General features: G+C 35.4%; 1 protein-coding gene across 4 annotated transcripts in view; it reads right to left on the bottom strand.

Annotated features, from left to right (window-relative positions):
- Window positions 1-24,637, bottom strand: part of Phf14 (PHD finger protein 14) — a 137,579-nt gene that overhangs the window by 57,139 nt on the left and 55,803 nt on the right. For all 4 annotated transcript variants that reach the window (XR_007592445.1, XR_007592446.1, XM_050145855.1 and 1 more), the window contains exons 14-16: window positions 21,450-21,618; window positions 12,822-12,872; window positions 12,590-12,711 (exon numbers count right to left, since the gene is read on the bottom strand). Coding sequence is in view for 2 of the 4 variants with exons in the window: in XM_050145855.1 (XP_050001812.1) it covers window positions 12,590-12,711; window positions 12,822-12,872; window positions 21,450-21,618 (342 nt within the window). In the remaining 2 variants the exon portion in view is untranslated. The remainder of the gene's footprint in view (window positions 1-12,589; window positions 12,712-12,821; window positions 12,873-21,449; window positions 21,619-24,637) is intronic.

Raw genomic sequence — 24,637 nt, forward strand, 5'->3', positions numbered from 1 at the left:
GGGATGGGGGGGACGGGGGGGGGACCAGAGAGTCCCCCAAGAGTCCTGCCCTGCTTGAGTTCCTGCCCTCACTGCTTTTGACGAACTGAGTGAAATAAACCCTTTCCTCCCCGCGTCGCTTTTGTCCACGGTGTTTCATCACAACAGTAACAATTCTAAGATAAACTGGTACCAGGATTATGGGACACTATTTTGACAGACCTGACCATGTTGTTTTGGGGAGGACTGTGGAAGGACTTTGGAACTCTGGACTAGAAAAGCCATCGAGTGTTCTGAGCTCAGTGGGCCGTTCTGTAGGAGTTTAGAAGATAAGGCTGCTGAGAGCACCTTAAAGATTCTACCAGGGATGTTTGCTGTTCTGAGTGGAGAATCTGTGGTTTGCTTAGTTGGGAAGAATCTCGTGACTCTATGGGACACCAGAACCACTGAAGTGAAACCTTGCCTTTGCTGGGACAACTGATCTTCAGGCTCAGCTGGAGCAAAGAAATCAGCACTGATGAAGAAAAAAGTACCATGGATTTCCCTGGGAAGGAGAAATAGAGAACTCCTGGGTGAAATGGGGGCAGGGTGGGCAGATGGGAACTTGAGGGAGTGGGTCGGGCTGGCTGGGCATGGAGGTGGGTTGGGAGCTGGATGGAGGTGGAGAGTGAGAAAAGAGGCATCTTGATGGTGAGACCATTTTGGGGTTAGGGAGAAACCTGGTGCCAGGGAAACTCCCAGGAACCCACAAGGATGACCCCAGTTAATACTCGTATCAAAAGTGGAGAGGGTGTCTGAACTAGTCATCTCTTGTAATCAAACTGGTGACTACCCTAATTGTTACCAGAGAGCCTTTATCCAGTAACTAAAAGAAGCAGATGCAGATATCCCACAGCCAAGCACAGGGCCATTCCTCATGGAGACCTCCTGTAGAAGGGGAGGCAGGATTGTGTAGGTCGGCCATGGGGGTAGGGGGTGTCAAGGTCATGATGAAGGAACCCACAGAGACAGCTGACCTGAGCTCCTGGGAACACAGGGACTCTGGACCAACAGATATATTTTTCTACAACTATGACAGTACCATTAATTTCCATGTGCTTGTCTGGGTTTTCAAGTCAGAGTGACAAACCTTAGTCCAGATGACCATCAGTTCTCTACAGTTTCCTAGGCAATGATTTCTAATTGTCACAGCACCACTCCTATGAGAAACAGTTAAAAATAGCTAGTCTTTTAATGAAGAGACTGAATAAATGTAGATTATATGTAGATTATAAGCTGCTTAGGAATTTTCTGTTTTTTTCTTCACAGCACTCCAGTGTGCCTGCTCAGCACCTAGGGCACAGTGAATTCACATCACTAACAGGTGCTTATGTAATCTGTAGTTGAAGCTATAGAGTTTCATATAGCTACACTACATAATATCTTAGTTTTATATAAACAACAGTTTGAATGAAATTAAAGAAGATGATGAGTCTCTAAACAAAACCTAAGTCCTTCCATTAAGACATTTGGGAGAAAAAGCAATAGTTAATGTTCATCAGCAAACAGAAGCTAATTCCACCAGAGTTCTTAGGAAAAAAAATGAAGTTTCCTGCTGAAATCTTTGTTAGAGGAAAAGAAAGAACGGGTAGCATTGTAGCTAAGACACTCCAACTTTCACAAAGTACTATTATTATAACATTCTATGGGCAAAAAGATAAAAGAATGTTCAGTTAATCTGATGCACTGTTTTCATAAAAGGAGACACTAAAATTATGCACATACGACAAACTCTGTCTTTTTTTTTAAGTAGTTATGTGACGGGGCACACAATGAGGTTTTCCATATCAACAACAAAAATGTGAGGTAAGTGCCTTACAAACTGCAGTCTGTCAAGTTAATTCATCCAGTTATATCTGCTCTGCTTCCATAGGTATAAGTTAGCTCTGTACTGCATTACGTATGACAGGATAGGATAATGGCATTTATTCCCAACACAAATGTGAATCTCAATGTTATCAGGTATCCGTCTTTTAGACAAAGGAGTCCGCGCAAACAGTCTCACTGTTTAAGTCACAGGTAGCAAAATAAGCAACAAAGGCACATGAAACAGGTTAAGTCTGTGTAATAATTTAAATAAAGCAATAAAGCTTTTCTAATTTGTTGAAATGCCATTTATGATCACAGTTACTTGCCAAAAAATGTGAGCCTATTTCCACCTTGTCTGAAGGTCAGAGAGTTTCAGCTTGCTCAAAGTTGTTGCCATTCCACCCTTACCAAAGATCAAGAGTTAGAATTTACTTCTGTTCCTTCAAGGTTATTGTATTTCAATCTCAAATGAAGGTCACACCTAGATTTAGATTAGAGAGTTCTGCTCGCGCTCTCTCTCTCTCTCTCTCTCTCTCTCTCTCTCTCTCTCTCTCTCTCTCTCTCTCTCTCTCTCTCTCTCTCTCTCTCAACAGGTGTGGCTAAGACCTTGTATTTCAGGTATAGAGAAGTACATCTGTTTCTACCTCAAACAAAAGTCTAAGGACTCAACTAAATTCCTATTCCCTTAGGGAGGTAACGATGGATTCCACTCAGGAAGTGGTTTGCCTACAGAATGTTTTGGTCTAGAGTGTGTGCATTACTTGTCTTGTTAGAGCAATAAAATGTCTAACTAAGAATGTAGCCCGCAACCTTCAACTGGTGTGTCTACTTCCTTGTATCATGCTAACGCAGCTTTTTTCTCACTCCTACCTTTTGGAATTGGAGTATTTTAAGCAAATGGAAACTAAACACAGGCGACTTGAGTATTCACTGGAACTCCTTCCCAGTACTATCACATGTTTCTGTTTGATTTTTTCACTGGCATCTTCCTTCTCTTTACTTTTCTAATCCCCAGGCCCCTACCCTAATAAGTGGTCTCTGACAAAAAAAAAGAAAGAAAGAAAGAAAGAAAGAAAGAAAGAAAGAAAGAAAGAAAGAAAGAAAGAGAAACAATGGTAGAAAAGGCAACCTTGACAATACAACTGAGGTAATGATTCTGTTTGGTAAAGCTAACATACAATATAAAAGGGGAAAATGCACATTTCTAAATATTTTTATTAACTGACTTTGAAAACAGATTCTTATAAAATTCAGTGCTTGGTTACTCTTCCCCTACATTTCTAACCTAACTTTGGTTTCTTTTTAATGAAAAAAAAAGGAAAGTCAGCAAAACAAAATGCCACCATTAAATCATTTTGCAACATTTTGTGTCAAAAATGTAATGGGAAACGCACACATCCAGGAAAGGTTACTGCTCTTCCAGAACATCTCATTCAGTTCATGCTCATCCTTTTACATAACTGTGCAGGCATTGATGGTTCTCTCTCACAATTTAATGTGGCATTTGAAGGATTATGGCATTTTCAGGAAAGCACAGAGCAGTGACTTTGGTGGTTATCTGGCTGAAAGTAAGGCTGTGATTGAGAATAACTGCTGTTTACAAGCAGTGGTGAACGCCAGCTACTGAGCCGCCTTACAACACCCACCCGATACTGGGTTATGCATTTTCTTAATAAAACGCGAGGTCACTCTAGAAAACGAGAACAAAATACGAGTGAGCTCTTTTCACAAAGGTAACTGCTGTATACAGGGGCCGCCTATATTTATCTTTAAATTATATTAGATGCACTATAGTATGAAAAGCTAATTCTGTAATTGTTTCTGGAAACTGTTCCATCGTTAAGAACTAAAATGAAGAGCAATCTCATGTCACCCAATAAAGTCGTAGCAATACAGGCAATAAAATATGTGCAACACCTAATCAGATAACGTAATTCATGTTTATCTATAAACATTTCATTGTGTTTTTAAAAATCAGCTTATTTTGTTTTCAACAAAGATGATAGCTTGTCAAGTTAAAGCAAACTTCTACTACAAACCTTTTTATAAACAATAAATGAGAAGCAAATGCCTTCTAATTGTTGGACCAGGGTGTCCAATCACCGAGGAGGAGGAATCGCCCCAAGAGACCATCTCTCATATCACAGCTGATGTAAAAGCATGAGGATTTTATTAATTCTGTCATGACAGGGTCTTCCAGCAGTCGGGAGGCTAGAAGACCCTGAATGTCTGGTACGGGCTATTTTTAAAGGGAAAAAACACAGAAGAAAGGGGTGTCTGGGGGTTGATTTTTAACTATTATGATTGGCTTATTCAAAAAGACTATTACCAATAATTGGCTGGAGAGTGGTTGCCAGATCAGATGAGGTAAAGGGAAACTTCTGAGGGTCACTTTGCCCCTTCCCAGGGACCAAGTCAAAACATCAGTAACTGAGTCAACACCTAAGGGTTATCTTGCCCCTATTCAGGGAGATGGAAAGTTCCCAACATCTCAGTATGGGCATGCATAGCTGTTAAGTCCTTGGTTTCCAGGGGAGGAGGGGAAGTACTGAGAGTTGTCAGAAATGGCTTCAGAATTGTCTTAAAGTTCTACATAATTAACTCAGACTTTTGACAAAATATAGTCTGTAAAATATATAAGATCAAAATGAGAAAAAATATTGAGTTGATAATATTAAAAATAGTAATCACCAAAATTTTTTTTGTATTCAGAATTTCTTACAGCTGAGTAACATTTCGTATATCCAAATTTCTCTTCCTTTTTTTTTTTTTTTTTTTTTTTTTTTNGACAGGGATTCTCTGTGGCTTTGGAGCCTGTCCTGGAACTAGCTCTGTAGACCAGGCTGGTCTCGAACTCACAGAGATCCGCCTGCCTCTGCCTCCCGAGTGCTGGGATTAAAGGCGTGCGCCACCATCGCCTGGCTCAAATTTCTCTTCCTTACACACAATATTACAAAATTATGGAATGTGAGACTTAAAGGGTATTTTCAAATCAATTTTTGGGGTAGGGCAGATAACTCACTCGGTAAAGTACTTGCTGTTCAAAAATGAAGAGCTTAATTTGACTCCAGAGCTCAATCAAAATATCTCTTTCCTTGCTCTCAACTCTGTCCTTTCTCCAACTCACTATCCCGTTCCCTCAATTTCTCTTCCACCTTCCCTTCTCCCCTCGCAAGACCAACTTTTGTGAGGTACATCTGATCTGCAAAGTCCACTTATAAAATGAAAATAGTGACACTAAACTCTTGAGGAAACTTGTTTTGCATAAAGTAGCAACTAATTATTTCCCTCTCTAAAGCTCAGCATTATATTCAAGTTTCTTTAACATACAGCAATGATGCATTATTCCTAATACAAAAGAACCACAGAGTATTTTTAAATGTGAACATAATTCACATTACTAAAACTTTAAAAAGTGAAAAATTTCCCAAACAGCAATTTTAATAAATTAGATGCCATTAAATGTGTATGTTATATAAGCGAGCTAAGGATGTATGCATGTGACATTTAATTGCATATACTACAAGTACAATGTAATTATATTAGTTGACTTTGGAAATGATGATGAACCTTAAAGTTTTCTAATATGTAACTAGCTTCTCAAATATCAAGTTCCCAGAGAAGCATAGTAAAGCCCCATTCCCATCATTAGTGCTGTGTTCCCTATTCAATATAAAATACAGGTAAAGAATAACACAATGACATATAAAGTTAAATGAACAGTTAGACTATTTTAATAAATGCTTAACTAAAAACCAACAATGCTTAAAAGCATAAGGTTCTAGCACTCACTTAACTGAAAAAAATAAAGATAGTCTAGTAAGCAAGCAAATAAAAAAATCAAAATCAGCATGAAATGAGTAACATCACCTAGCCTGTAACAAATATATTTATCAAAGCCAAGTTTTTTTGTTTGTCTGGAGACAGAGAATCACTATGTGGGTATGTAACTTAGACAGCACTCAACCATTGATCCTCTTGCCTCTGACTCTCTCACATGCTAGGATTAAGAGTTTCTGCTACATGCTTGGACAAGTTTTAAGCAACAGTGAACTGAAATGTAAAGTACCCAGCATTTTGGAATTTGGAGCCAGATGGTGCAAGTTCGAATTCATTACTTTTTAGTTATACAACTTCTGGGAAGTAGCCTGACTTTGCGCCTTAGTTTCTCACCAAGACCAAGTCAGTGGCAATAACTGCCTACCTTACTGGGTAGCTAAGATGAACATGTAGAATGTGAGATCATGCAAAAAGTGCATGTTTTATTATAGTAATTCTTTGTACATGTGCAACATCTGCCATTTCCTAATCATGTGTTATATCATCACATTTATTTTTCCAGACAACCTACATAGCAGGCATTATTATCTATTAGTTTTAACAGAAAATTAAATCACGAGGAGATGAAGGCAAAGTTGACAAGTTACAAACAAACATAGGGTTGAAGCCAACAGGGTGACTGATTACAAATCATTCAATTCACAATACTGCCTCCCAAAATGTAGAAAGAACTTTCAGATTTGAATAAAAGTCAGGCACAGCTACATAGCAAAAGATCTTGTTTTAAAAATAAAAATAAATTAATATGGATATTTGAGGGGGTGAAAACTTAAGGGGTAAAAATCAGAACCCAAAAGAGGTGTTTAAACAAAACAGCTGCTTACTCATCAAAGGTCTGACTGACTTTTATGATCTGTTTCTATTGTCGTAGAATAATGAGACACAGAGAGGCTAGAAAACTGCCTTCCATTTGAAGAGGCTTAATCCATCAATTATAAAGCAACATAAAGGGAAGATACTCAAAATGTGGTCTAAAGTTGTTTTAAAGATAATGACAACATAAAAATCAAGTATTGTTGGGCATAGCTGCACACGCCTATCAATTTCACCAAACAGGAACTAGAGGCAAACAAGAATCATTGCCTATTTGAGGCCCATCTGGTCTACATTCCCAGGCCGGCCGAGGCCACCCTGTCTCAAACTCACCCTACCACGTTCCACATATCAAAAGTTAAAAATACAAGAAAATAAAGTTACAATGTGGTCATAATTATAAACCTTTGCTTAAATGCAAACAATTCCTTATGATTCAGCCTAGATTTGGACTATGGGATTTTTAATCCCCTCCGATATGAACTCTGTTAAAAGAGTTAAGCAAATGACTGTTTTAGGCTATGAGTTATGAGAGGGATCTTGCTATGAAACTTGTGCCTTTTATATTCAATCTACCATATCTACCATGAGAATTAGGAATATTTAATACGTTGTCAAATTTGATAACATAATTTGTTAACACATGCAAGAAGGCACTTTAGTGAGACTGTTTCAAAATAAACAACAACAAAGAAAGATGGAAGTCTGGGGCTGACTGAGTTCTGAGTTCACAGAGCGTCTGCCAGCACAAGCAAGCCCATGCTTCCTCATCAGCACATTATACATACAATACACAGTCATTCAGAAAAATAATAATTTCTGTATTAGAAGTTTCTAACAAGTCAGTAATGGAGCACGTCTACAATCAAAACAAAGTAAAATTAAGAATTCTACGAAATGAAATTCTACCTTTCCTTAAAGGAAACAAAAGCAAATTATATTTTTAAAGTAATTTGAGTAATCCAGCTTTAGTGGTATTAAGTGACATGAAAATACTGAGCATGGTATAGGGCTGAGGCTGTAACTCAGATGTAGGTAGTTGCCTAGTATGTACCAGGAGGAAACAGGGAAAAATATCTTTGAAAATAATAACTAAATGACAGCCAAAGTTAGCTTCACTATCAGTCAAAACAAATCTCTGAGAGAAAAACTCAATTATGATACAGGAAATTTACTGTCCTCCACACTTGTTAGGACAAAAAACTTAAAAATTTGAAAACTTAAGACTCATTAGAGATTAATATTTGAAATAAAAATGTATTATACATAAATTCTGGTGTCCCTAATAGTATATGATACAATCAAATTTAGATTAAGAAAAAGTATCTAGAAGCAAGACATTTAAAATATGAAGGAAATAAAAGTGCTCATAGCATTATTTAGGCATCATGCTAACATTCTAACTTTGTAGCCAAAATGGTCCAATATCAATATAAGCTGCCACTTACTCAAATGAAATTCCAGCATACATTTAAGAGTAGAGAATTAGCTGTAAAACTGAAATAGTGTCAGGTTGTCTTCTATCCTTATGCTTCTGATTAACAACTATATGAAAAATAAAATAAAAAGTACCAGTTTAAGAGAACTCACAGATAAGAAACTTTTTTTTTGGTAGAAACTTTTGTTCTCTCTCTCTCTCTCTCTCTCTCTCTCTCTCTCTCTCTCTCTCTCTCTCCTAGGTGTCATATTGTGTTTACCTAATTAATGCTAATTATGGGGCGTATAGTTCATCTTTCTCTCAGTTTGATAGAAGAGTAAAAAGTTCATGGAGAAGACAAGACTTTCTTGGCTCTAAAGTTTATCTTTTGAAGAATCAACATGTCTGCTCTCATATGGATGCATCAGGTTCCTTTCCTTATCTCATCCACATACAAGTGTTCACTGTACTTCATATACTGAAAAGCATGTCTCCACTACCAAGCCTTTGAAACGTATCTACTAAATATGTATTTTTATAACGTGTCCCAATTTGCTTTTAGATTCATTTATAATCATAGAGATTTTATTTAAAAGAGCCAATACTTATATATGAAGCTTATTAAGTATCTATGATTCATTTATCAAGAATTTCTGAGCATAATAGATGGAAATAAAAGCAAATTAATTACTGGGAAGTGGGCAAGGTAAATATAGAACATTATCAAGGCAGATATATGCTTAGAGAGATACCACAAGTTTAACAAGCCTCATGTAGGCCTTTAGCATTTAAACAGAACATTTTTGAGAACATAAAGGAATATAGTTTTAATGAGCAAGTTCTCAGGTAATTTTTAAGTTTAAAGGCCAGCCTGGTCTACGAGAGCTAGTTCCAGGACAGGCTCGAAAGCTACAGAGAAACCATGCAACAACAACAACAACAACAAAAGATGGTAAAATGGAAGTATTGTTTAAAAAAATTCCAATTCCATAAGATTGCTTTAAAGATAAGTTAAATATTTTAAAAATCTTGATAATTGTCATATTTCTCTCATCTGGTGAAATTATTTTAATCTAATCATTTTAGAAAATACATAATAACAAATTCTAAACTTCTTTTTGTCCCCCATATTCTATAAATGTTTTTGAACAAAACTAGAGTATGTATAATTCCTGATATTTATACATATTTTCAGAAATACTTACCACTGAAAATGCATCTGCCCATTAACAACACTCACATAAACATCCTTTGCAATGCTATACTAGATTACTGTCTTAATAGCTACATAGAATTTTGCAACCATTTAGCACTTAATCACAAGATACCTAAAGCAAAGTACAATTCTGTTCAACTACAATAGAGGGGAAACACTAAAGCACAAAAATGCTAAGTAATTTGTCCAACACCTGAGAAAAATTTACAGACAAAGCAGGAAATAACAGCTGGGATCAACTAATTATAGCTGACTGATAAACTGCAAATATGAAATAACCTGAAAAATTATACATAAAAACTCAACATTAAAACATTAACACTGAGAACAGAAAATAAACGTGAAGGACTTTAGTGCACAGCCTAAATTACAAAGAGGTATCATTTCAAATTCAAAGCAACCGACCCTACAGGGTTATAGATGTTAGTTCATAGGAACTTGAGAAAATAACAAAATACATTCAGTAAAATAATATGAAGATCCCAAGGCAATTAAGCTTTACAGGAAAATCTAAAACAAATACAATGAGAAATATCATGTCTATTGAGGCACTGAGAGATGTTTTGTATATGTCTGTTGGAGTGATGCACGTAAGTTTGCGTGTGGATGTTTGGATGTGTATACGCAGGTAAGCCAAGCATGAGTGCTGTTTGTCAGGAGATCTGCTGTCTACTTTGGTTTACATTTGTTTGTCTGTTTATTTATTTGAGACAATGTTTTGCACTGAGATCTGAAGTCCCGTGGTAAAGTTATAGCCACAGTAGGTCAGTGAGCTCCCAGATCTGCCTGTCTCTTCCTCCCTGTCAAAGGATTATATGCAAAATCCTGCACAACCCCACACCCAGCCTTTTTGAATATCACAAATCCAACTTAATTTTGCTATGTTAGTATGGCACATACTCTACTGATTTAGCTCCCTGCTCTTAAGTATATTTTTTATAAAAAATAAAGACATATTTAAAAGATCATTAATGAAGCCATGGCTCAATACCAATGATTACAAATAAATAAATATGTATTCAAATAATAAATTGAATATGCTAAAATTAGAGTTGAAAATAGAAAGTATGCATGATAAAAGTACAATATGATCACAAAAATGATTTTGCAGGCCTTTTCAAACAATAATGGTGACAATTATAAAATAAATGAGACGCCAGGCAAACTAACAAAGATTAGTATAAAATTAATTTACTAAGCAGATGGAATTCTTCATAAAAATTTCAATCCAAGAACAGTAGTGCCTAATCTGAACATATTTTATACAATAAAAATAACATTACAACTAAAAGCATTTGTGATATTACATCATACCCACCTTAATCTCAAAATATTAATGAAAACATCTTCACTGCTTCTTTATCAATTTCTGTTCCATAATTACAGGTAATTTATGCTCTCTTCTCTTAATAAGGTAAACCCAAAACAGCTACTTTTTCATCAATTCTACAATGACAAATATTTTTGCCTTCCAAGAGACTGACAAAATTTCAGATACTGCATATTGCAATAATGTGATTAGGAATAAAAAGTTTATAATAGAAAGTCATGAAATAAACAAGGCATATAGCTCAAAAATCTTATCAACTCTAGAAAAATATGAAACCTATTTTTTATTTTTATTCATTCATTCATTCATTTATTTTGGTTTTTTTTTTTTTTTTTTTTTTTTGAAGTTAGGGTTTCTCTGTGGCTTTGGACCCTGTCCTGGAACTAGCTCTTGTAGACTAGGCTGGTCTCGAACTCACAGAGATCCACCTGCCTCTGCCTCCCGAGTGCTGGGATTAAAGGCGTGCGCCACCATCGCCGGCTGAAACCTATTTTTTAAAAGACAACGTTTGGAACTGCACTAGAATAAAGTCGTTTTTGAAATAAAAATGGTTTTCATTTCTAATGTTAAATATATCCAAAAATAATACATCCCTGTAAAAATCTAGTGATCCTAAAGTAAATGCATCGGACCCAATGGAGTATCTCCAAGAGAAGGATAGGATAGTCTTGTGTATGGGTGCAAACAGCTGTGGGACAGTCACCAGCACTAAATCTTACACAATCTCAAGCTCATCCATCTCTTCCACCTTACCTCCAGCCCCCAGGGAAGTTACCTTTGCTTAAATTCTGTTAATTATATGAGGCTGCCATTTGAAAAAATGTTCATAGTAATATGTACACGCTATGTTGTATTTATGCTTAGGAGATCACTTTTGATAGTCTTCAAAAATTATAATAAGAAGACAAGTATTCCTGTGTATTTCTTAAACTTGGGAGAACTTAGCCATAAACGGAGTTAATCTTTACAAGTTCCTACAAGGAAATTATTCCTACAAGGTAAGGAATTGCTTCAAAGAAATATTAGCTAGTAACAGTTTCCTAATGTTTACTTTTTCAGTGGCATTTTTACTTTCTTCTATTCTTCATCAGTAAAAAGCAAAAAACAAAAAGCCTGATAACTTTCTATTTTATATTCAATTACTTATAATTTTGAATTAACACAAACAGAAATTATATTCTTAGTGACTGAAACACATGACAGCATTTTAAAAGTAAATACTAACTCATACAATACAAATATGTGTTTCATCAAATTTAAGTTCATTCTTTCTGAAATTTTACTTTCTTTTTCCCCAGTTAACTGAATATCGACTTGCTAAACACAGTTTCTGAAGGAACTCTGAAAACTCTCCCGTCCATACTGTATGACCCTTTGCATTGCTGTCCTTTGAAGAACTAATAACTCTGAATGAGCACCTTTTGCTTTCTACCCCGCACCACCACCACACTCAGCACTTTGCTAGTTCCTTCTTTTAGCCAAGGATGCAAATGGCTAACACGGGAAGTCTCTGAACCCTGAGTGGCCACTGAGCAGCACCAGCCGGAGCCGGGGTTCCTGGGAGGCATCATGTTCTACTTAAAAATTTTCAAAAGTATAAAACAAAATAAACAAAGAAGAAAATCAAACAAAAAATTCAAGTCTATCTAGGCCATCTTTTCACTTTTCTTTATTTCATAACAGAGAAGCATTTAACACATTTATTTTGGAAAGCAATAAGGAACTGCTAATTAAGTTGTTGCCAATCAAAGTCTGTAATAACCAATGTGAGAAAACTTCAACTTTTATGACACACTAAGAGACTTTAGAAACTCTCCAATCTGATGCGATAAAATAATCATCTTAGTCACAACAAACACTTTTGCAGCTTCTTTATATAAAGCATTACCAACTTATTCTCAAGAGAAAAGGAATTCTCTTGCTCAAAATTCATATTGTCAATCTGATTTATATCTAAGTCTGGAGCATAAGCAAGTATAGCAGATAAATAAAGTGTATACAATCTATTTCTGAAGCACCACTGTCACTAGGCAATATTTTATAAAAGATTGTTTGGTAATTATTTTGTACTATATCTGGTATTTTTTAAAAATGATGGACATTTGACGTTAGCCCCATAAAGACAAAGTCTCAGTGTTCGATTTACCTGACAAGATTCTCATTATCTCCAGTCCCTTTGCAGGTTGCACATTCAGTTCTTAGGTCTTCAGCCTTGGGCTTCTTTTGCAGCACAGATTGCCTCTGCCTTCTTTCTCTAGGAACTCTTTCCTGCCATGAGAAAACCAAAAAAACTCTTGAGTAGGATGAAAATGGAAAACACCCAAAGCAAGACAGTCTCCTCATGTTCAGACAAGTAAAGAGAACTAACTCATTCGAACCTCATGTTTTTCTTCCTCTGGAACAAAGCTTCGCTTTCGTCCTCTGGTTCTCTGGAAAGAAAACCCATAAAGATATTTAAGGTTTAAATCATGATAAACATAAATATTCTCTGTTAAGTTTTATGGCTTAAGTTATAGTTGGAAAACTGGTGTTTCTAACTGTTAGATTACTCAACTGCTTGTTGGTAAAATTGTGTCATTAATTATAACTTTTTAAAAAATACACAAATATTACATAGGAAAAGAAACTAATTTTCCAAAACTATTCTAAAGGGTTTTCTTCAACATTTCATATTTATATATATGATTTACTCAGAGCATTTAATTTTTAATATCTTGTCACAAATCACTTCTACAACTAAAACACTGAAACTGGAATAATATCATATCTATTATTTTCCCACATACGTGTCTACGCATACATGTTTGTGCAATAAAAAAATTCCCCAAGTAGTCATAAAAAAGGTGGAAAGCAGAAACTTCATAGTTCCCAACTCTCAGTTAAAATAAGACTAAAATGATTTAGCAAAACATTTATATTCTTTATTTTGGACTGTATTCATCATTTGAAAGAAAGCATTCCCATGTTTAAAAGTAATAGAAGCCTATCTGCAGCCAGTCTGGTTGGATTCTCCATCCTACACAGCACTGCCTCTGAAGACTGAAAATGCCCACCTGCGGACTACTAGGGGAGACGAGACAGGGGTGCCACCTAGATTTTACTATACAGTTGAGATTTAGAAAACATTCATTTCAATGTTAGATAGGTACCAAGTAATTCTGAATATGACTCTCTTCTAATATGCATCAGTGCATATTACAATATGTACCAATTTTCTAAACGCATCAGTGCTATCTTAACCTTCAGTTTTCAGAATATCCAGTCCCTTGCTAATTAGCACCATGTACAATCTCATATTGTCTACCTTCCCAACAGTAACCAAAAGCCAATTGAAGTCATTCAAGACAAGCTATGGAGCCATTTGTGTTGCCTGTTGGTCTGTCTCTTTTAAATACATTATTGAATAATTTAAGAAAAGATAATATTCTATCCAGGAAAGAGCTTCAAATGCAGGCCCTATTAAATAAGTTTTTCCTTCTTTTAAATAGGCAGCGTCTTGCTCCTCAAACAATCACCCACTGACCATACCTACTAATGTCCCACGGGCACCTGGTTAAAATGCAGAATTTGTATGCTCATTTCAGCACATTGAATTAGAGTCTTCCTTTTACCTTTATATGAAGTTATATAAACTTCCTTTATATGAAGTTATACATGTTAACTTTAAGGCCCTTGTTACAAAAAAGCTCTAAGTGTTGACAGTGACGTCGCCAGCCTTTACAGTTTATGATTACCTCTTGCATGCTTTCCCAGTGTTGACAGTGACGTCGCCGGCCTTTACAGTTTATGATTACATCTTGCATGCTTTTCCTTTCTTTCTACAACAGTTACTACTCAATTTCAAACTTGAAAGGACCATGTTCTGTTCACCTTTCTATACCCAACTAAACACAATACAATGTTTATTCTATCCAAAGACTCAGAAATTTTGTTTGAATAAAATAAATAATAAATGGGTCATTTAAAACTAATAAATGATTGCACTACAATATACGTAATACAAATACAACATTTTGCAAAAAGTTTCAACTATTTTTCACTTTTATGGTACTCATTTAATTATCACAACTTTCATATATAGGCCATTTCAGTAAGGTTTCAGAATGGTAAAGTCTATTAAAGAGAAAATATTTAAATTACTCATCTCAATTCCACAAACTTCTGTACACAATGCTCAAAAGTTTTCATAACACTTATTATGGTGAGAGGGGCAGCCAAGTAACTATAATTCATCTAGCTTTGAATGATTCTCTGAGCCAGTTAGATCACCTGGCTCTTGGTCCTGTCCACAGTATATTTACTTAGTAAAATGAGATAAAACAGACACCAAAACTATTTGAATGGTCCTGAATACCATAATCTAGTTTTCATTTTTAATCATTTTAGTAGACTGTTTTCCTAAACTAATGTTTAAAGATATTCACAGCTGGGCGGTGGTGGCACACGCCTTTAATCCCAGCACTCGGGAGGCAGAGGCAGGCGGATCTCTGTGAGTTCGAGACCAGCCTGGTCTACAGAGCTAGTTCCAGGACAGGCTCCAAAACCACAGAGAAACCCTGTCTCGAAAAAACAAAAAAACAAAACAAAACAAAAAAAGATATTCACCAAAAACATTACTCAAATTCTCAACACTGCAGTCTTAACATTATTAAGAGGCTAATTTGTACTTGAGTAAAACTAGCAAAAACACCAGTAGATTCTGGGATATGTCATTCTTTCTCAATTAAAGCCTACCACTGGCAGGGCAAACAGAACAATCATACATATAAAATGCAATAAATCCATTACTTTTTATGTTAGTTTAAATTTTTTTAACTAATAAAACAAATGAATACTATGTATCACCCCTTTGTTTAATAAATCACATGTGAAGAAGAATAAACATTAAATTTGCTAATTCCCCTCACCAAAACAATGACACAAAAGAAGCAGTGTTCTCTGGAAAACACTAGGACCAGTCAAGACTGTGAAAATGTACTGTGACTTCTGTATTCACTGTGTTTAAAAATACATTATTTAAATGCAAAATTTTACAAGTCATGGGAAATAAAAATCACAGGACTTCAAAGGAAGTAAAGCCGAAGCACGTGTGAAGTAAGACTAGGAAAGGACAGGTCTCAACGCCCTCGGGCACCAGATGCACAGAGCATAAAGAAATGAAAAACAAAATCAGAAAGCTTTCAAGCTACATTAAAGTTATTAGAAAACAAGCCCAAAAGTACAAATATCATTTTTAAAGTAACTTCAAAAGGCATGCGAACACTCTCATTTATTTGTTTCAAAAGCAATTTCTTTGCCTAAAAGGAAGACGATACTTTCCACATAAAAACAATGCAAAGAAAACATCTATGTAATATAGGCCTTGGAAGGAAGTGCTACCATGCTGTCTTTACAGTAAATTCACAGCATCATCCATGAAACAGAAACAGTAGGAAGGAGAATAGGACCATTCCCAGAATTTGAGTCCATGTGTCTACAAGTATCAAACTAGAAACTACAACAATAATTATGGGAAAAATTAAGGACAAATATGAAAATAGATTCACACATAATATACAGATCTTCTCAAGTTTCAACTAAAGTTGAATTCACAAGACTCTTCTCAAATATGTCATATTTTAATACCTTTTCTATGATCAAACTAGCATTTAAAAACTGCTATAAGAAAATCATTAAAACAATTTTTAAAAACAGATTTTGTGACATTTCAACAAGCATAAAACCCACAAGTTCAACACTGGTAAGGAAGGGATGTAATGAAGCATGTGAACAAAGCTGAGTTAAGGTTAGTTAGTTAGTTAGTTAGTTAGTTAGTTGAATAGCTTAACTTGGTTGAGTTACTGTGCTGACTGACTAGTTTTATATCAACTGGACACAAACCAGTCATTTGGGAAGAAGGACCTTCCACTGAAAAAGAATCTCAACAGACACGGGCAAGAATGTGGTGCATTTTCTTTGCTGATGTTTAAGGTGGAGACTTGGACATGCTAGGCAAGTACTTGACCAATAATCAGGATACGTAAGAAAAACTCTATTTTCAATGAAAGGGAAAAAGGAATATAAATAGAAATGTCATTTTAGAACTATGTCACACAGTAAAAAAAACAGAGATGAAATATTTTCTCTTAAAATATCAATAAGCAATAGGAACACAAATGTAAATCAACACTGGTAAGGAAGGGGTAAGATATTACTATATACTTAATGGCTATATTAAAGACAGATAATAACAAAGGCTAGAATATGAAATGAGACCTCATCAACTCCTAACAGAAAGATAATAACAAAGGCTAGAATATGAAATGAGACCTCATCTATTCCTAACAGAAAGATAATAACAAAGACTAGAATATGAAATGAGACCTCATCTACTCCTAATAGAAAGCAGAAGCATCCTGAGAACTAATAATATGGTTTATAACTTCTAGTAGGGCAGTCTTTAATCCCAGCACTTGGGAGGCATAGACAGGTAGATCTCTGTGAGTTCGAGGCCAGCCTGGTCTACAGAAGGAGTTCCAGGACAGGCACAAAGCTATAGAGAAATCCTGTCTCGAAAAATGAAAACAAACAAACAAACCAAAAAAAAAAAAAAAAAGAAAAAAAAACACCTTGTAGATAATATCTAAAAATGGGTCCTTGGTCCATCCAAAATCTATGAATATTCATGGTAACCTGACTTATACCAGCCAAAAAGCAAAACGTACCAAAATTTCCATCAACAGTTAAGTGAAACATATAAATGATTACAGAGGGAGAATTGTATAGTAATAGAAGGTAAAGTATAGATATATGCCAAAATATGAATAAATCTTGAAGGTGAAGGCACACTAATTTCAAGAAACTAATCTGTGGTTTACATAAAATTCCCAAAGAGACAAGTCTATATCAATTAGACCAGTAGCTGCACAGTTTGGGAGATTGCAAGAGAGAAAAGGCAGTCACTATTAAAACATACAGAATTCTGAAGAGTAAGATGATAAACGTGAGCCTGAAATTGTGGTAATAGATACATAACTCCACAAATGTACTAGAAACCACTGATTACATATATTTTAAATATATGAGTTAATGGCATTTGAATATTTCATTTGGTTCATTATTTTTTAAATCAGTCAAAACTAAACAGTAAACTGCTGTAAACATTAAAATATAATAAATTAATCTCCCATTACTGCTTAATGGCTAAATTTTATACTTAAGTCATATATATAAAAGCTAAAAGACCAGTTGCAAATCAATTATAAAATGAAGTAATTAAGGACTATAAAATCCATCTAATATCTCCTATCTTTTAACAGGAAAGCATTTCATAAGTATGAACTAACTACAACCCTATTAGAATTGCCATATATATATATATATGGCTTCAAGTAAAAATCATCAAGTGTTATCATAATTTCCCATTTGTTTCAAATGTTCAAACAAATATAAAGATATTCAGATATACTTGTTCCTATCGCTGCTTAAAGTAAAACAAGTCCAGTATCTCAGATTTCTACATAATTTTCTTGGGCTAAAATCTAAGTTTTGGAGAGTTTACAGTCTATTATAGAGATGCTGCGGGAACAATATAGGTTCTTTTTTCAACTTTTAGAGATCATCCATATTCCTTAGTCCATAATCCTCTTCCTCTACCATCAGGGGCAACACTGCTTCCCTTCTGAATCCTTGCCTGAATTCTTAGATTGATGGCAAAAATCCTACTATCTTTTCAGGTACTTATTTGTTTAGATTAGAGCAACACAATATTCCCAGTTAATCCCCACACCCCAAGGTCTACTAACAAAACCATATCTGTAAAAGCCCATTTCCCAAGGAAATATTTTCACAAGTTTTAACCACTATTCTTGAGTATCTTGAGGCAGGTGTGCATTTCTCTACCTAATAGACTACAGGACTCAAATGCAAAACTAAATGCATGGTTAAAGGTATCATCCCATATACAGAATGGGCATTTAGAATATAAGTGAGTAGGAAGAGTGCTTGCCTAACACAATAGAAAGTTCTCGGTTTAGTTCTCCACACCATATGAAATGAGGTATGGTGCTATGTCTGAACGTGGTCCAAGAATAGAGTCATGTGAGGAAATTCTGAGTGCTTGTGAGAAGACACCAAGAAAACAAGACAAAAATCTTGTCACCCCAGTTTCTTCAATAACACCAAATGTTCTTAGAATGTATTTTCATGCTTCTTCCAGGTGTAGCGGATAGGAGTGAGTTGACTTTAGATTACTCATTACAAAGGGCTACTGTTATTTTATATGCCTCTATGGGAAACATGTTTTTGCCACGTTCAGTTTGTCCATGAGATTTTGTACAGCTTAAACTTGTGAGAACTTTATGCACAAGATTCTTCTTAACCCTTGAAGTAGAAATTGTTTATTGCTCTGAATAAAGTTGACTGCTGCGTGAGCCTTTTTCCCACCTCACTGTTAGGCTCCATTCTCTAGCAGTAAGCAGTGGTGCACACTTGAGAGTTAAAAGCAGGAGGTTCAAAAGTTCAAGGACAGCTTTTTGAGATAGGAAACCCTGTTCTCAAAAATATTTGTAAATGGTGCAGTTAAAAGTGACTATCTATTAACAAAAATATTGTTTATATTTAAAAATATTTATATTATTCACATGAAGAAGATTCTATTTTTATAATCTGTTGTTGTTTCTCAAGACAGAGTTCCTCCTAATCCCAGCACTAGGGAGGCAGAGGCAGGTGGATCTCTGTGAGTTTGAGGCCAGCCTGGTCTACAAGAGCTAGTTCCCGGACAGGCTCCAAGGCCACAGAGAAACCCTGTCTCAAAAAAAAAAAAAAAAAAAAAAAAAGACAGGGCTTCTCTGTGTAACTACTCTGGCTGTCCTGAAACTCACAGAGATCCGCCTGCCTCTGCTTTCCAAGTGCTGGAACTAAAGATGTGGGCTACCCCCACCCAGGAGAACAAGATTCTTAAATACGGAAAAATCACACAAATTAATATAGGTAAGAATCCTACAGCAGTCATAGGGAAGTGCTACTTCTGGTTTAAATTTAGTAACAGAAAGTTATAACAAATTTCATTACATATTACAAATTAGAAATATCTTGTCAATACTCATTTAAAGCTAACTAGAATTACCATCTAGAGACACATATGCCTGGCTTTCACATTAACACTACTCAGAGGGACACCAAAGAAAATACCATCTTGGTATCAGAATATAGCATAAAAGGAAAAAGATCGCAGATCTCACATCTCTAATGCAAGTATTTGGGAAGCAGAGGCAGGCAGAGTTCCAGGACAGTCTAGTCTACATAGTCAGCTCCAGGACAGCCAACGCTACTTAGAGAGAGCCTGTATCAAAGAAAAGGAAAAAGAACAAAACAACAACAACAAAAAAAAAAAAAACTGGAAAATGAAATAGAGAGCAATATCTCACTTATTAAGTAAGTGACACAATAACCAAATGTATAAGAACAGTATTGTTTGTATTTCCACTGAATGTTCATGCAGAACACAAAGAGGACATGAGAAATTAATTCAGACTGCCGAGACTCCATTCCTTCTGTGCTTCTCACGCTTGTATTTGTGCTAGAATGGATAGTGTTCTCATGCTTTCATAGCTGTGCCCACTGTTTTACTACTCTCCAAACAGATGCATGAAAAAATATGCACAATCATGTGAATCAGTGCTAATGACTTTGGGCATCTGCTTATATGGTTTTAGTCTATAATATTTAATTTTCAAGGAATGAATATATAACTCTTTTGCCAATTCTTCCAGCTCACTGAAAATACTCTGAGGTCAAAATTTAAAGAATTTGTTTATAAAGCATTTCTCTTTATTATTACTAGGTGGATTGAGGATCTCTTTCAACATGCAACTGTTTTAAGTAAGAGTTCTGTGTGTGTTTTATATTTACATCAGTGGTATACATTTTCTCTACAGACCCATAAGGGCTGACCTGCACTTAAGACATCTAGGGGAGATATCTTTTACTTTTTTCTCTTGAGCCAAGACATACCTTTTTTCAAAAAATAAAAAAACTTTATCCTTGAGGGAGATATATACTTTTAGATTTAGTGTTCTTATTTGTATTGTTATATTTTAAGGACTGTTTTATTTTTGTTTTAATTTAAATTTGTTTCAAAGAGCCTTTACTATTTTAAAGTTAAGTTGCCTCAAAAATTCCACTAAAAAAAACCCCATATAACAAGACTTATTTTATTATTATTTAAAAAGTTATTTATTTGTTTGTTTGTTTATTGGTTGGCTGGTTGGTTTTTTGAGAGAGTTTCTGTGTAGCCTTGGATATCCTGGAACTCATTCTGTAGACCAGGTTGGCCTCCAACCTCCAGGAAGACCTATATTTTTGCTTTGTCTTTATATTTTGTGTGTGTGTGTGTGTGTGTGTGTGTATGTATGTGTGTGTGTTGTGTTGTGGTTCAGTCCTTTCCTTTCTTTCCATCTCATGAGTGCCAGGAATGAAATTTAACGAATTTCAAACAGTCTGCAACTCAGCAAATCTATACCTTCTTTAAATGCTCAATACCATACTGCAAGGGACATTTACAGAATTAGCTAAAACAAACATAATGCTATAGAAGGAAAAAGTTTGATTTCTCCATTCACACAAAACCCCCAACTTGGCAGACTAAAGTAAGTACTGTTCATGACTACACAGGTTTGAAATATAATGGCAAAGATTAGGGATGAGAGATCCAAAGCTGAGAAGAAAGGTAATCTGTTTACCTATGAGACTGCTGAGGCAAGCATAGGAGTCTAAGGCTTCAGTAATGTCCTACTTTTAAGTGGAATGTGAGATATACTGGTACTCGCTGGTAAGCTTTTACCTGAACCCACAAACTAGATTCTCAGCTAAATACAATATGCTACTGAATACTGATTTCTTAGAAACAAACAAGCACAATATGGACACCTGTTGGACTTCTGAGAGTATGTTTATGCCATAAATCCTTTATCTCTGTAAATTTTGCATCAGAATGTCACTAAGACCAATAAAGGAAGAATAAATACCGTGTTTCTTATAGGGATCTTCTTGGGTTCTGGTGGCACGTCCTGCGGAACAAATTTCACGGGCTCCTTAATCTGTCTCCTGGATCGTTTGGTTCCGTCTGGCAAGGTTTCCATGGCCATGTCTGCCTCCATGTCACTGCTCCCTGCCTGGTCACACTCTGAGCACTGCCTGAACAAAGTTTTGTTAAAATGAGGTCATACATTTATTATCTTCTGATTTTAGCAACAAATTCTATAAATACAAAAAGAATTTGCACACAAATACACACAGGTAGTATGATAATGACAACACACAGAAACACACCTCTACCCCTGCGAAAATGACTACCAGGAGTATATTATAGAAAACAATTCAATGTATCCATATATTACAAACACAAACGGAACAATGCTATTGTGAACCAAATAACTCATAGACCAGTGACTAAGAAGGCATCTTCTCTTTGGAAATGATGACCTTTTTTATGTGACATATACTAAATAATCTTTTATAGACTTTTATTCTTATATTCCTTTACCATTCCTTTTCATTGTATTTACTGACACAGTATGCTGAATATACCATTTTGGGAATAAAAAAACGAGATTTGTTGAGTTTGGGGAAGAGTAGGCATTTTACTTGGTAGATCAAGTAAAAACTGCATTGTCACTGAAGACCTTGAAATATTTATTCTGCCACATATATGTGCCCATTAAAACATTACAACCAAGCTGGGCATAGTGGTGCACACCTTTGATCCCAGCACTTGAGAAACAGAGGCAGGAGGATCTCTGAATGTTCGAAGCCACCCTGATCTACAGAGTTCTGGGACAGTCAGGGCTGTAACAGACAAACCCTGCCTTGAAAAAAACAAACAAAACAAACACAACACAATACCACCATCTATTAAAAGTAAAAGAATAAAAAAGTATATTTCCAAAACTTTGATTTGTGATATATATTTATGTGTTTATGTTTGTACCTTTGAATGTAACTTAAAATTTCAAACATCTCTAAACATTTTTTATCACATAATTAGCTCTCCATCAAAATTTGTATTTTTGATATACCAATACTACAGATTTACTATGAAGCTTATATTTATTTTCAAAACTGAAATATTTAAATTCTCGGCTCTACAACATAAACACAAAGTACCATTTGTTTTGCTGATACGATCATATTAACTGCTACAATGCAAAATAACCAGTGAGAAAAACAAAGCGTTATTCTGTAATGCATTACTTAGAAAATTTTTATGTGTTATGTTGCTAGGCAACTAAAAATGTTTTATAGACTAACAAATCAATAATAAACTAAAGTGCTTTTATACTTCTCTAAATAAAAACATCAATAACTGATAATGGTACTATATAAATACCTTACATGACTCCAGAATTTAAATAGTGGATATATTCTAAGAGGAAAATAAAATTATAAAAAACTGTGAAATGCTAAGGTTTTGTTTTTGTTTTTAATAATAATATACCACAGCCTTTTAAGTAAATAAGTCTACAAACAACATCAAATTATGTCTCAAATGGATCATTTTTTCTACTTTATATCTCTAAATTATACAAACTAATAACAAATTGATCATTTTCATCGGATCACTGAAATGTCAAAGTTTCTCAAGCATTCCAACCATGTGTGTGTGTGTGTGTGTGTGTGTGTGTGTGTGGGTGCGCACACGCGCACATGTGCTAGCACCCACAAGGACACATACAGGCAGTGACCTGTACTCGTGGAGAGCAGAGGACAGCCTGAGGGTTGATCCTTAGGGCTTCTATTGGCTTTCAGCTTACTGATTAGGATATACAGTGTGCCCAGCAAGCCCTGAAGATTTACAGTCTCTGCCTGAGCAGTATTGAGATTTCAACCATGCACCAACATCAAATCTGGCTCATATGGCTTAGGAATATCAAACTCAGGTCAGCAGACTTGCACAGTAAGCACTGTAGAAACTGAGCCTTTCCCGTCACCCATATTAACTGTAAAATACATACGTCCCTATAATAGGAAAACAGGTACAAAAGTGTGTAATCAGGTTTGTACATGAAAACATGTCATTTTATTTCTGTTTCTGTAACGACTACTCATCATTACAACATTCTGTTATGCTCATTCTCAAACCCACTAAAAACTGTGACAAATTAATTTGTTCTAGAAGATTCAGACAAAAAAATGTCATGCTGTGAAACTCCAACACATCAAAAAATCTCAAAATGTCATGAAAATTTTGTAGCTGACAATACAGAACATGTATTCCAATTTTAAGGCAGTTGCCATGAGTCATGCCATATACACCTAACACAGATGGACAGCTTTTCCTTGTGACAATATAGTAGACACTGCATTCTACACCGTCAAAAACCCTTTAAGATATCTACGTAACAGTCTCGTATAAAATTCACAGCATATCCAATTCAATGAGATCACAGAACATTTGGAATGTCATGATTATCCTGGAATGTCAAAGGCATGGACATGAATTCATTTAATAATCTATGGCAATACTATGATACACAAGCATATTAATCAAACTCATCTTATCATCTATATATTTACTTAATACATACATTCTATCAGAGATAGGTCCTACAGTTTGTAATTCCTGTGCAAAAAAAAACAATCTTAGGCTCCTGGGAGCCACTCTAGGTTCAAGTCTCTTGCCAATCCCTTAACTAAGATATGTGCTTCCCTGCTCCCCTATCCAACCTTCCTTTATCCCAATCATCCTGTTTCCCCAAGTTCCCCCAATCTTCCCCTTCTCACTTTTCTCTCCCCGTCCCCCCCTTATCACCAACCCACCCCACCCCCAAGATCCCAATTTTCTCCCCGGCAATTCTGTCTACTTCCCATAGCCAAGAGGATAACTATATGTTTTTCCTTGGGTTCACCTTCTTATTTAGCTTCTTTAGGTTCACCAGGTATACACTCCGTGACCTTTATTTATGGCTAGAAACCAATTATGAGTGAGTACATCCCATGTTCATCTTTTTGGGTCTGGGTTACCTCGCTCAGGATAGTGTTTTCTATTTCCATCCATTTGCATGCAAAATTCGAGAAGTCATTGTTTTTTACCGCAGCATAGTACTCTAATGTGTATATATTCCACACTTTCTTCATCCATTCTTCCATTGAAGGGCATCTAGGTTGTTTCCAGGTTCTGGCTATTACAAATAATACTGCTATGAACATAGTTGAA

The sequence above is a fragment of the Alexandromys fortis genome, unplaced genomic scaffold (genome assembly GCF_014885135.2).
Source record: "Alexandromys fortis isolate MF-2015 unplaced genomic scaffold, M_Fortis_MF-2015_v1.1 scaffold_34, whole genome shotgun sequence".
In the NCBI taxonomy this organism is placed as follows: domain Eukaryota; kingdom Metazoa; phylum Chordata; class Mammalia; order Rodentia; family Cricetidae; genus Alexandromys; species Alexandromys fortis.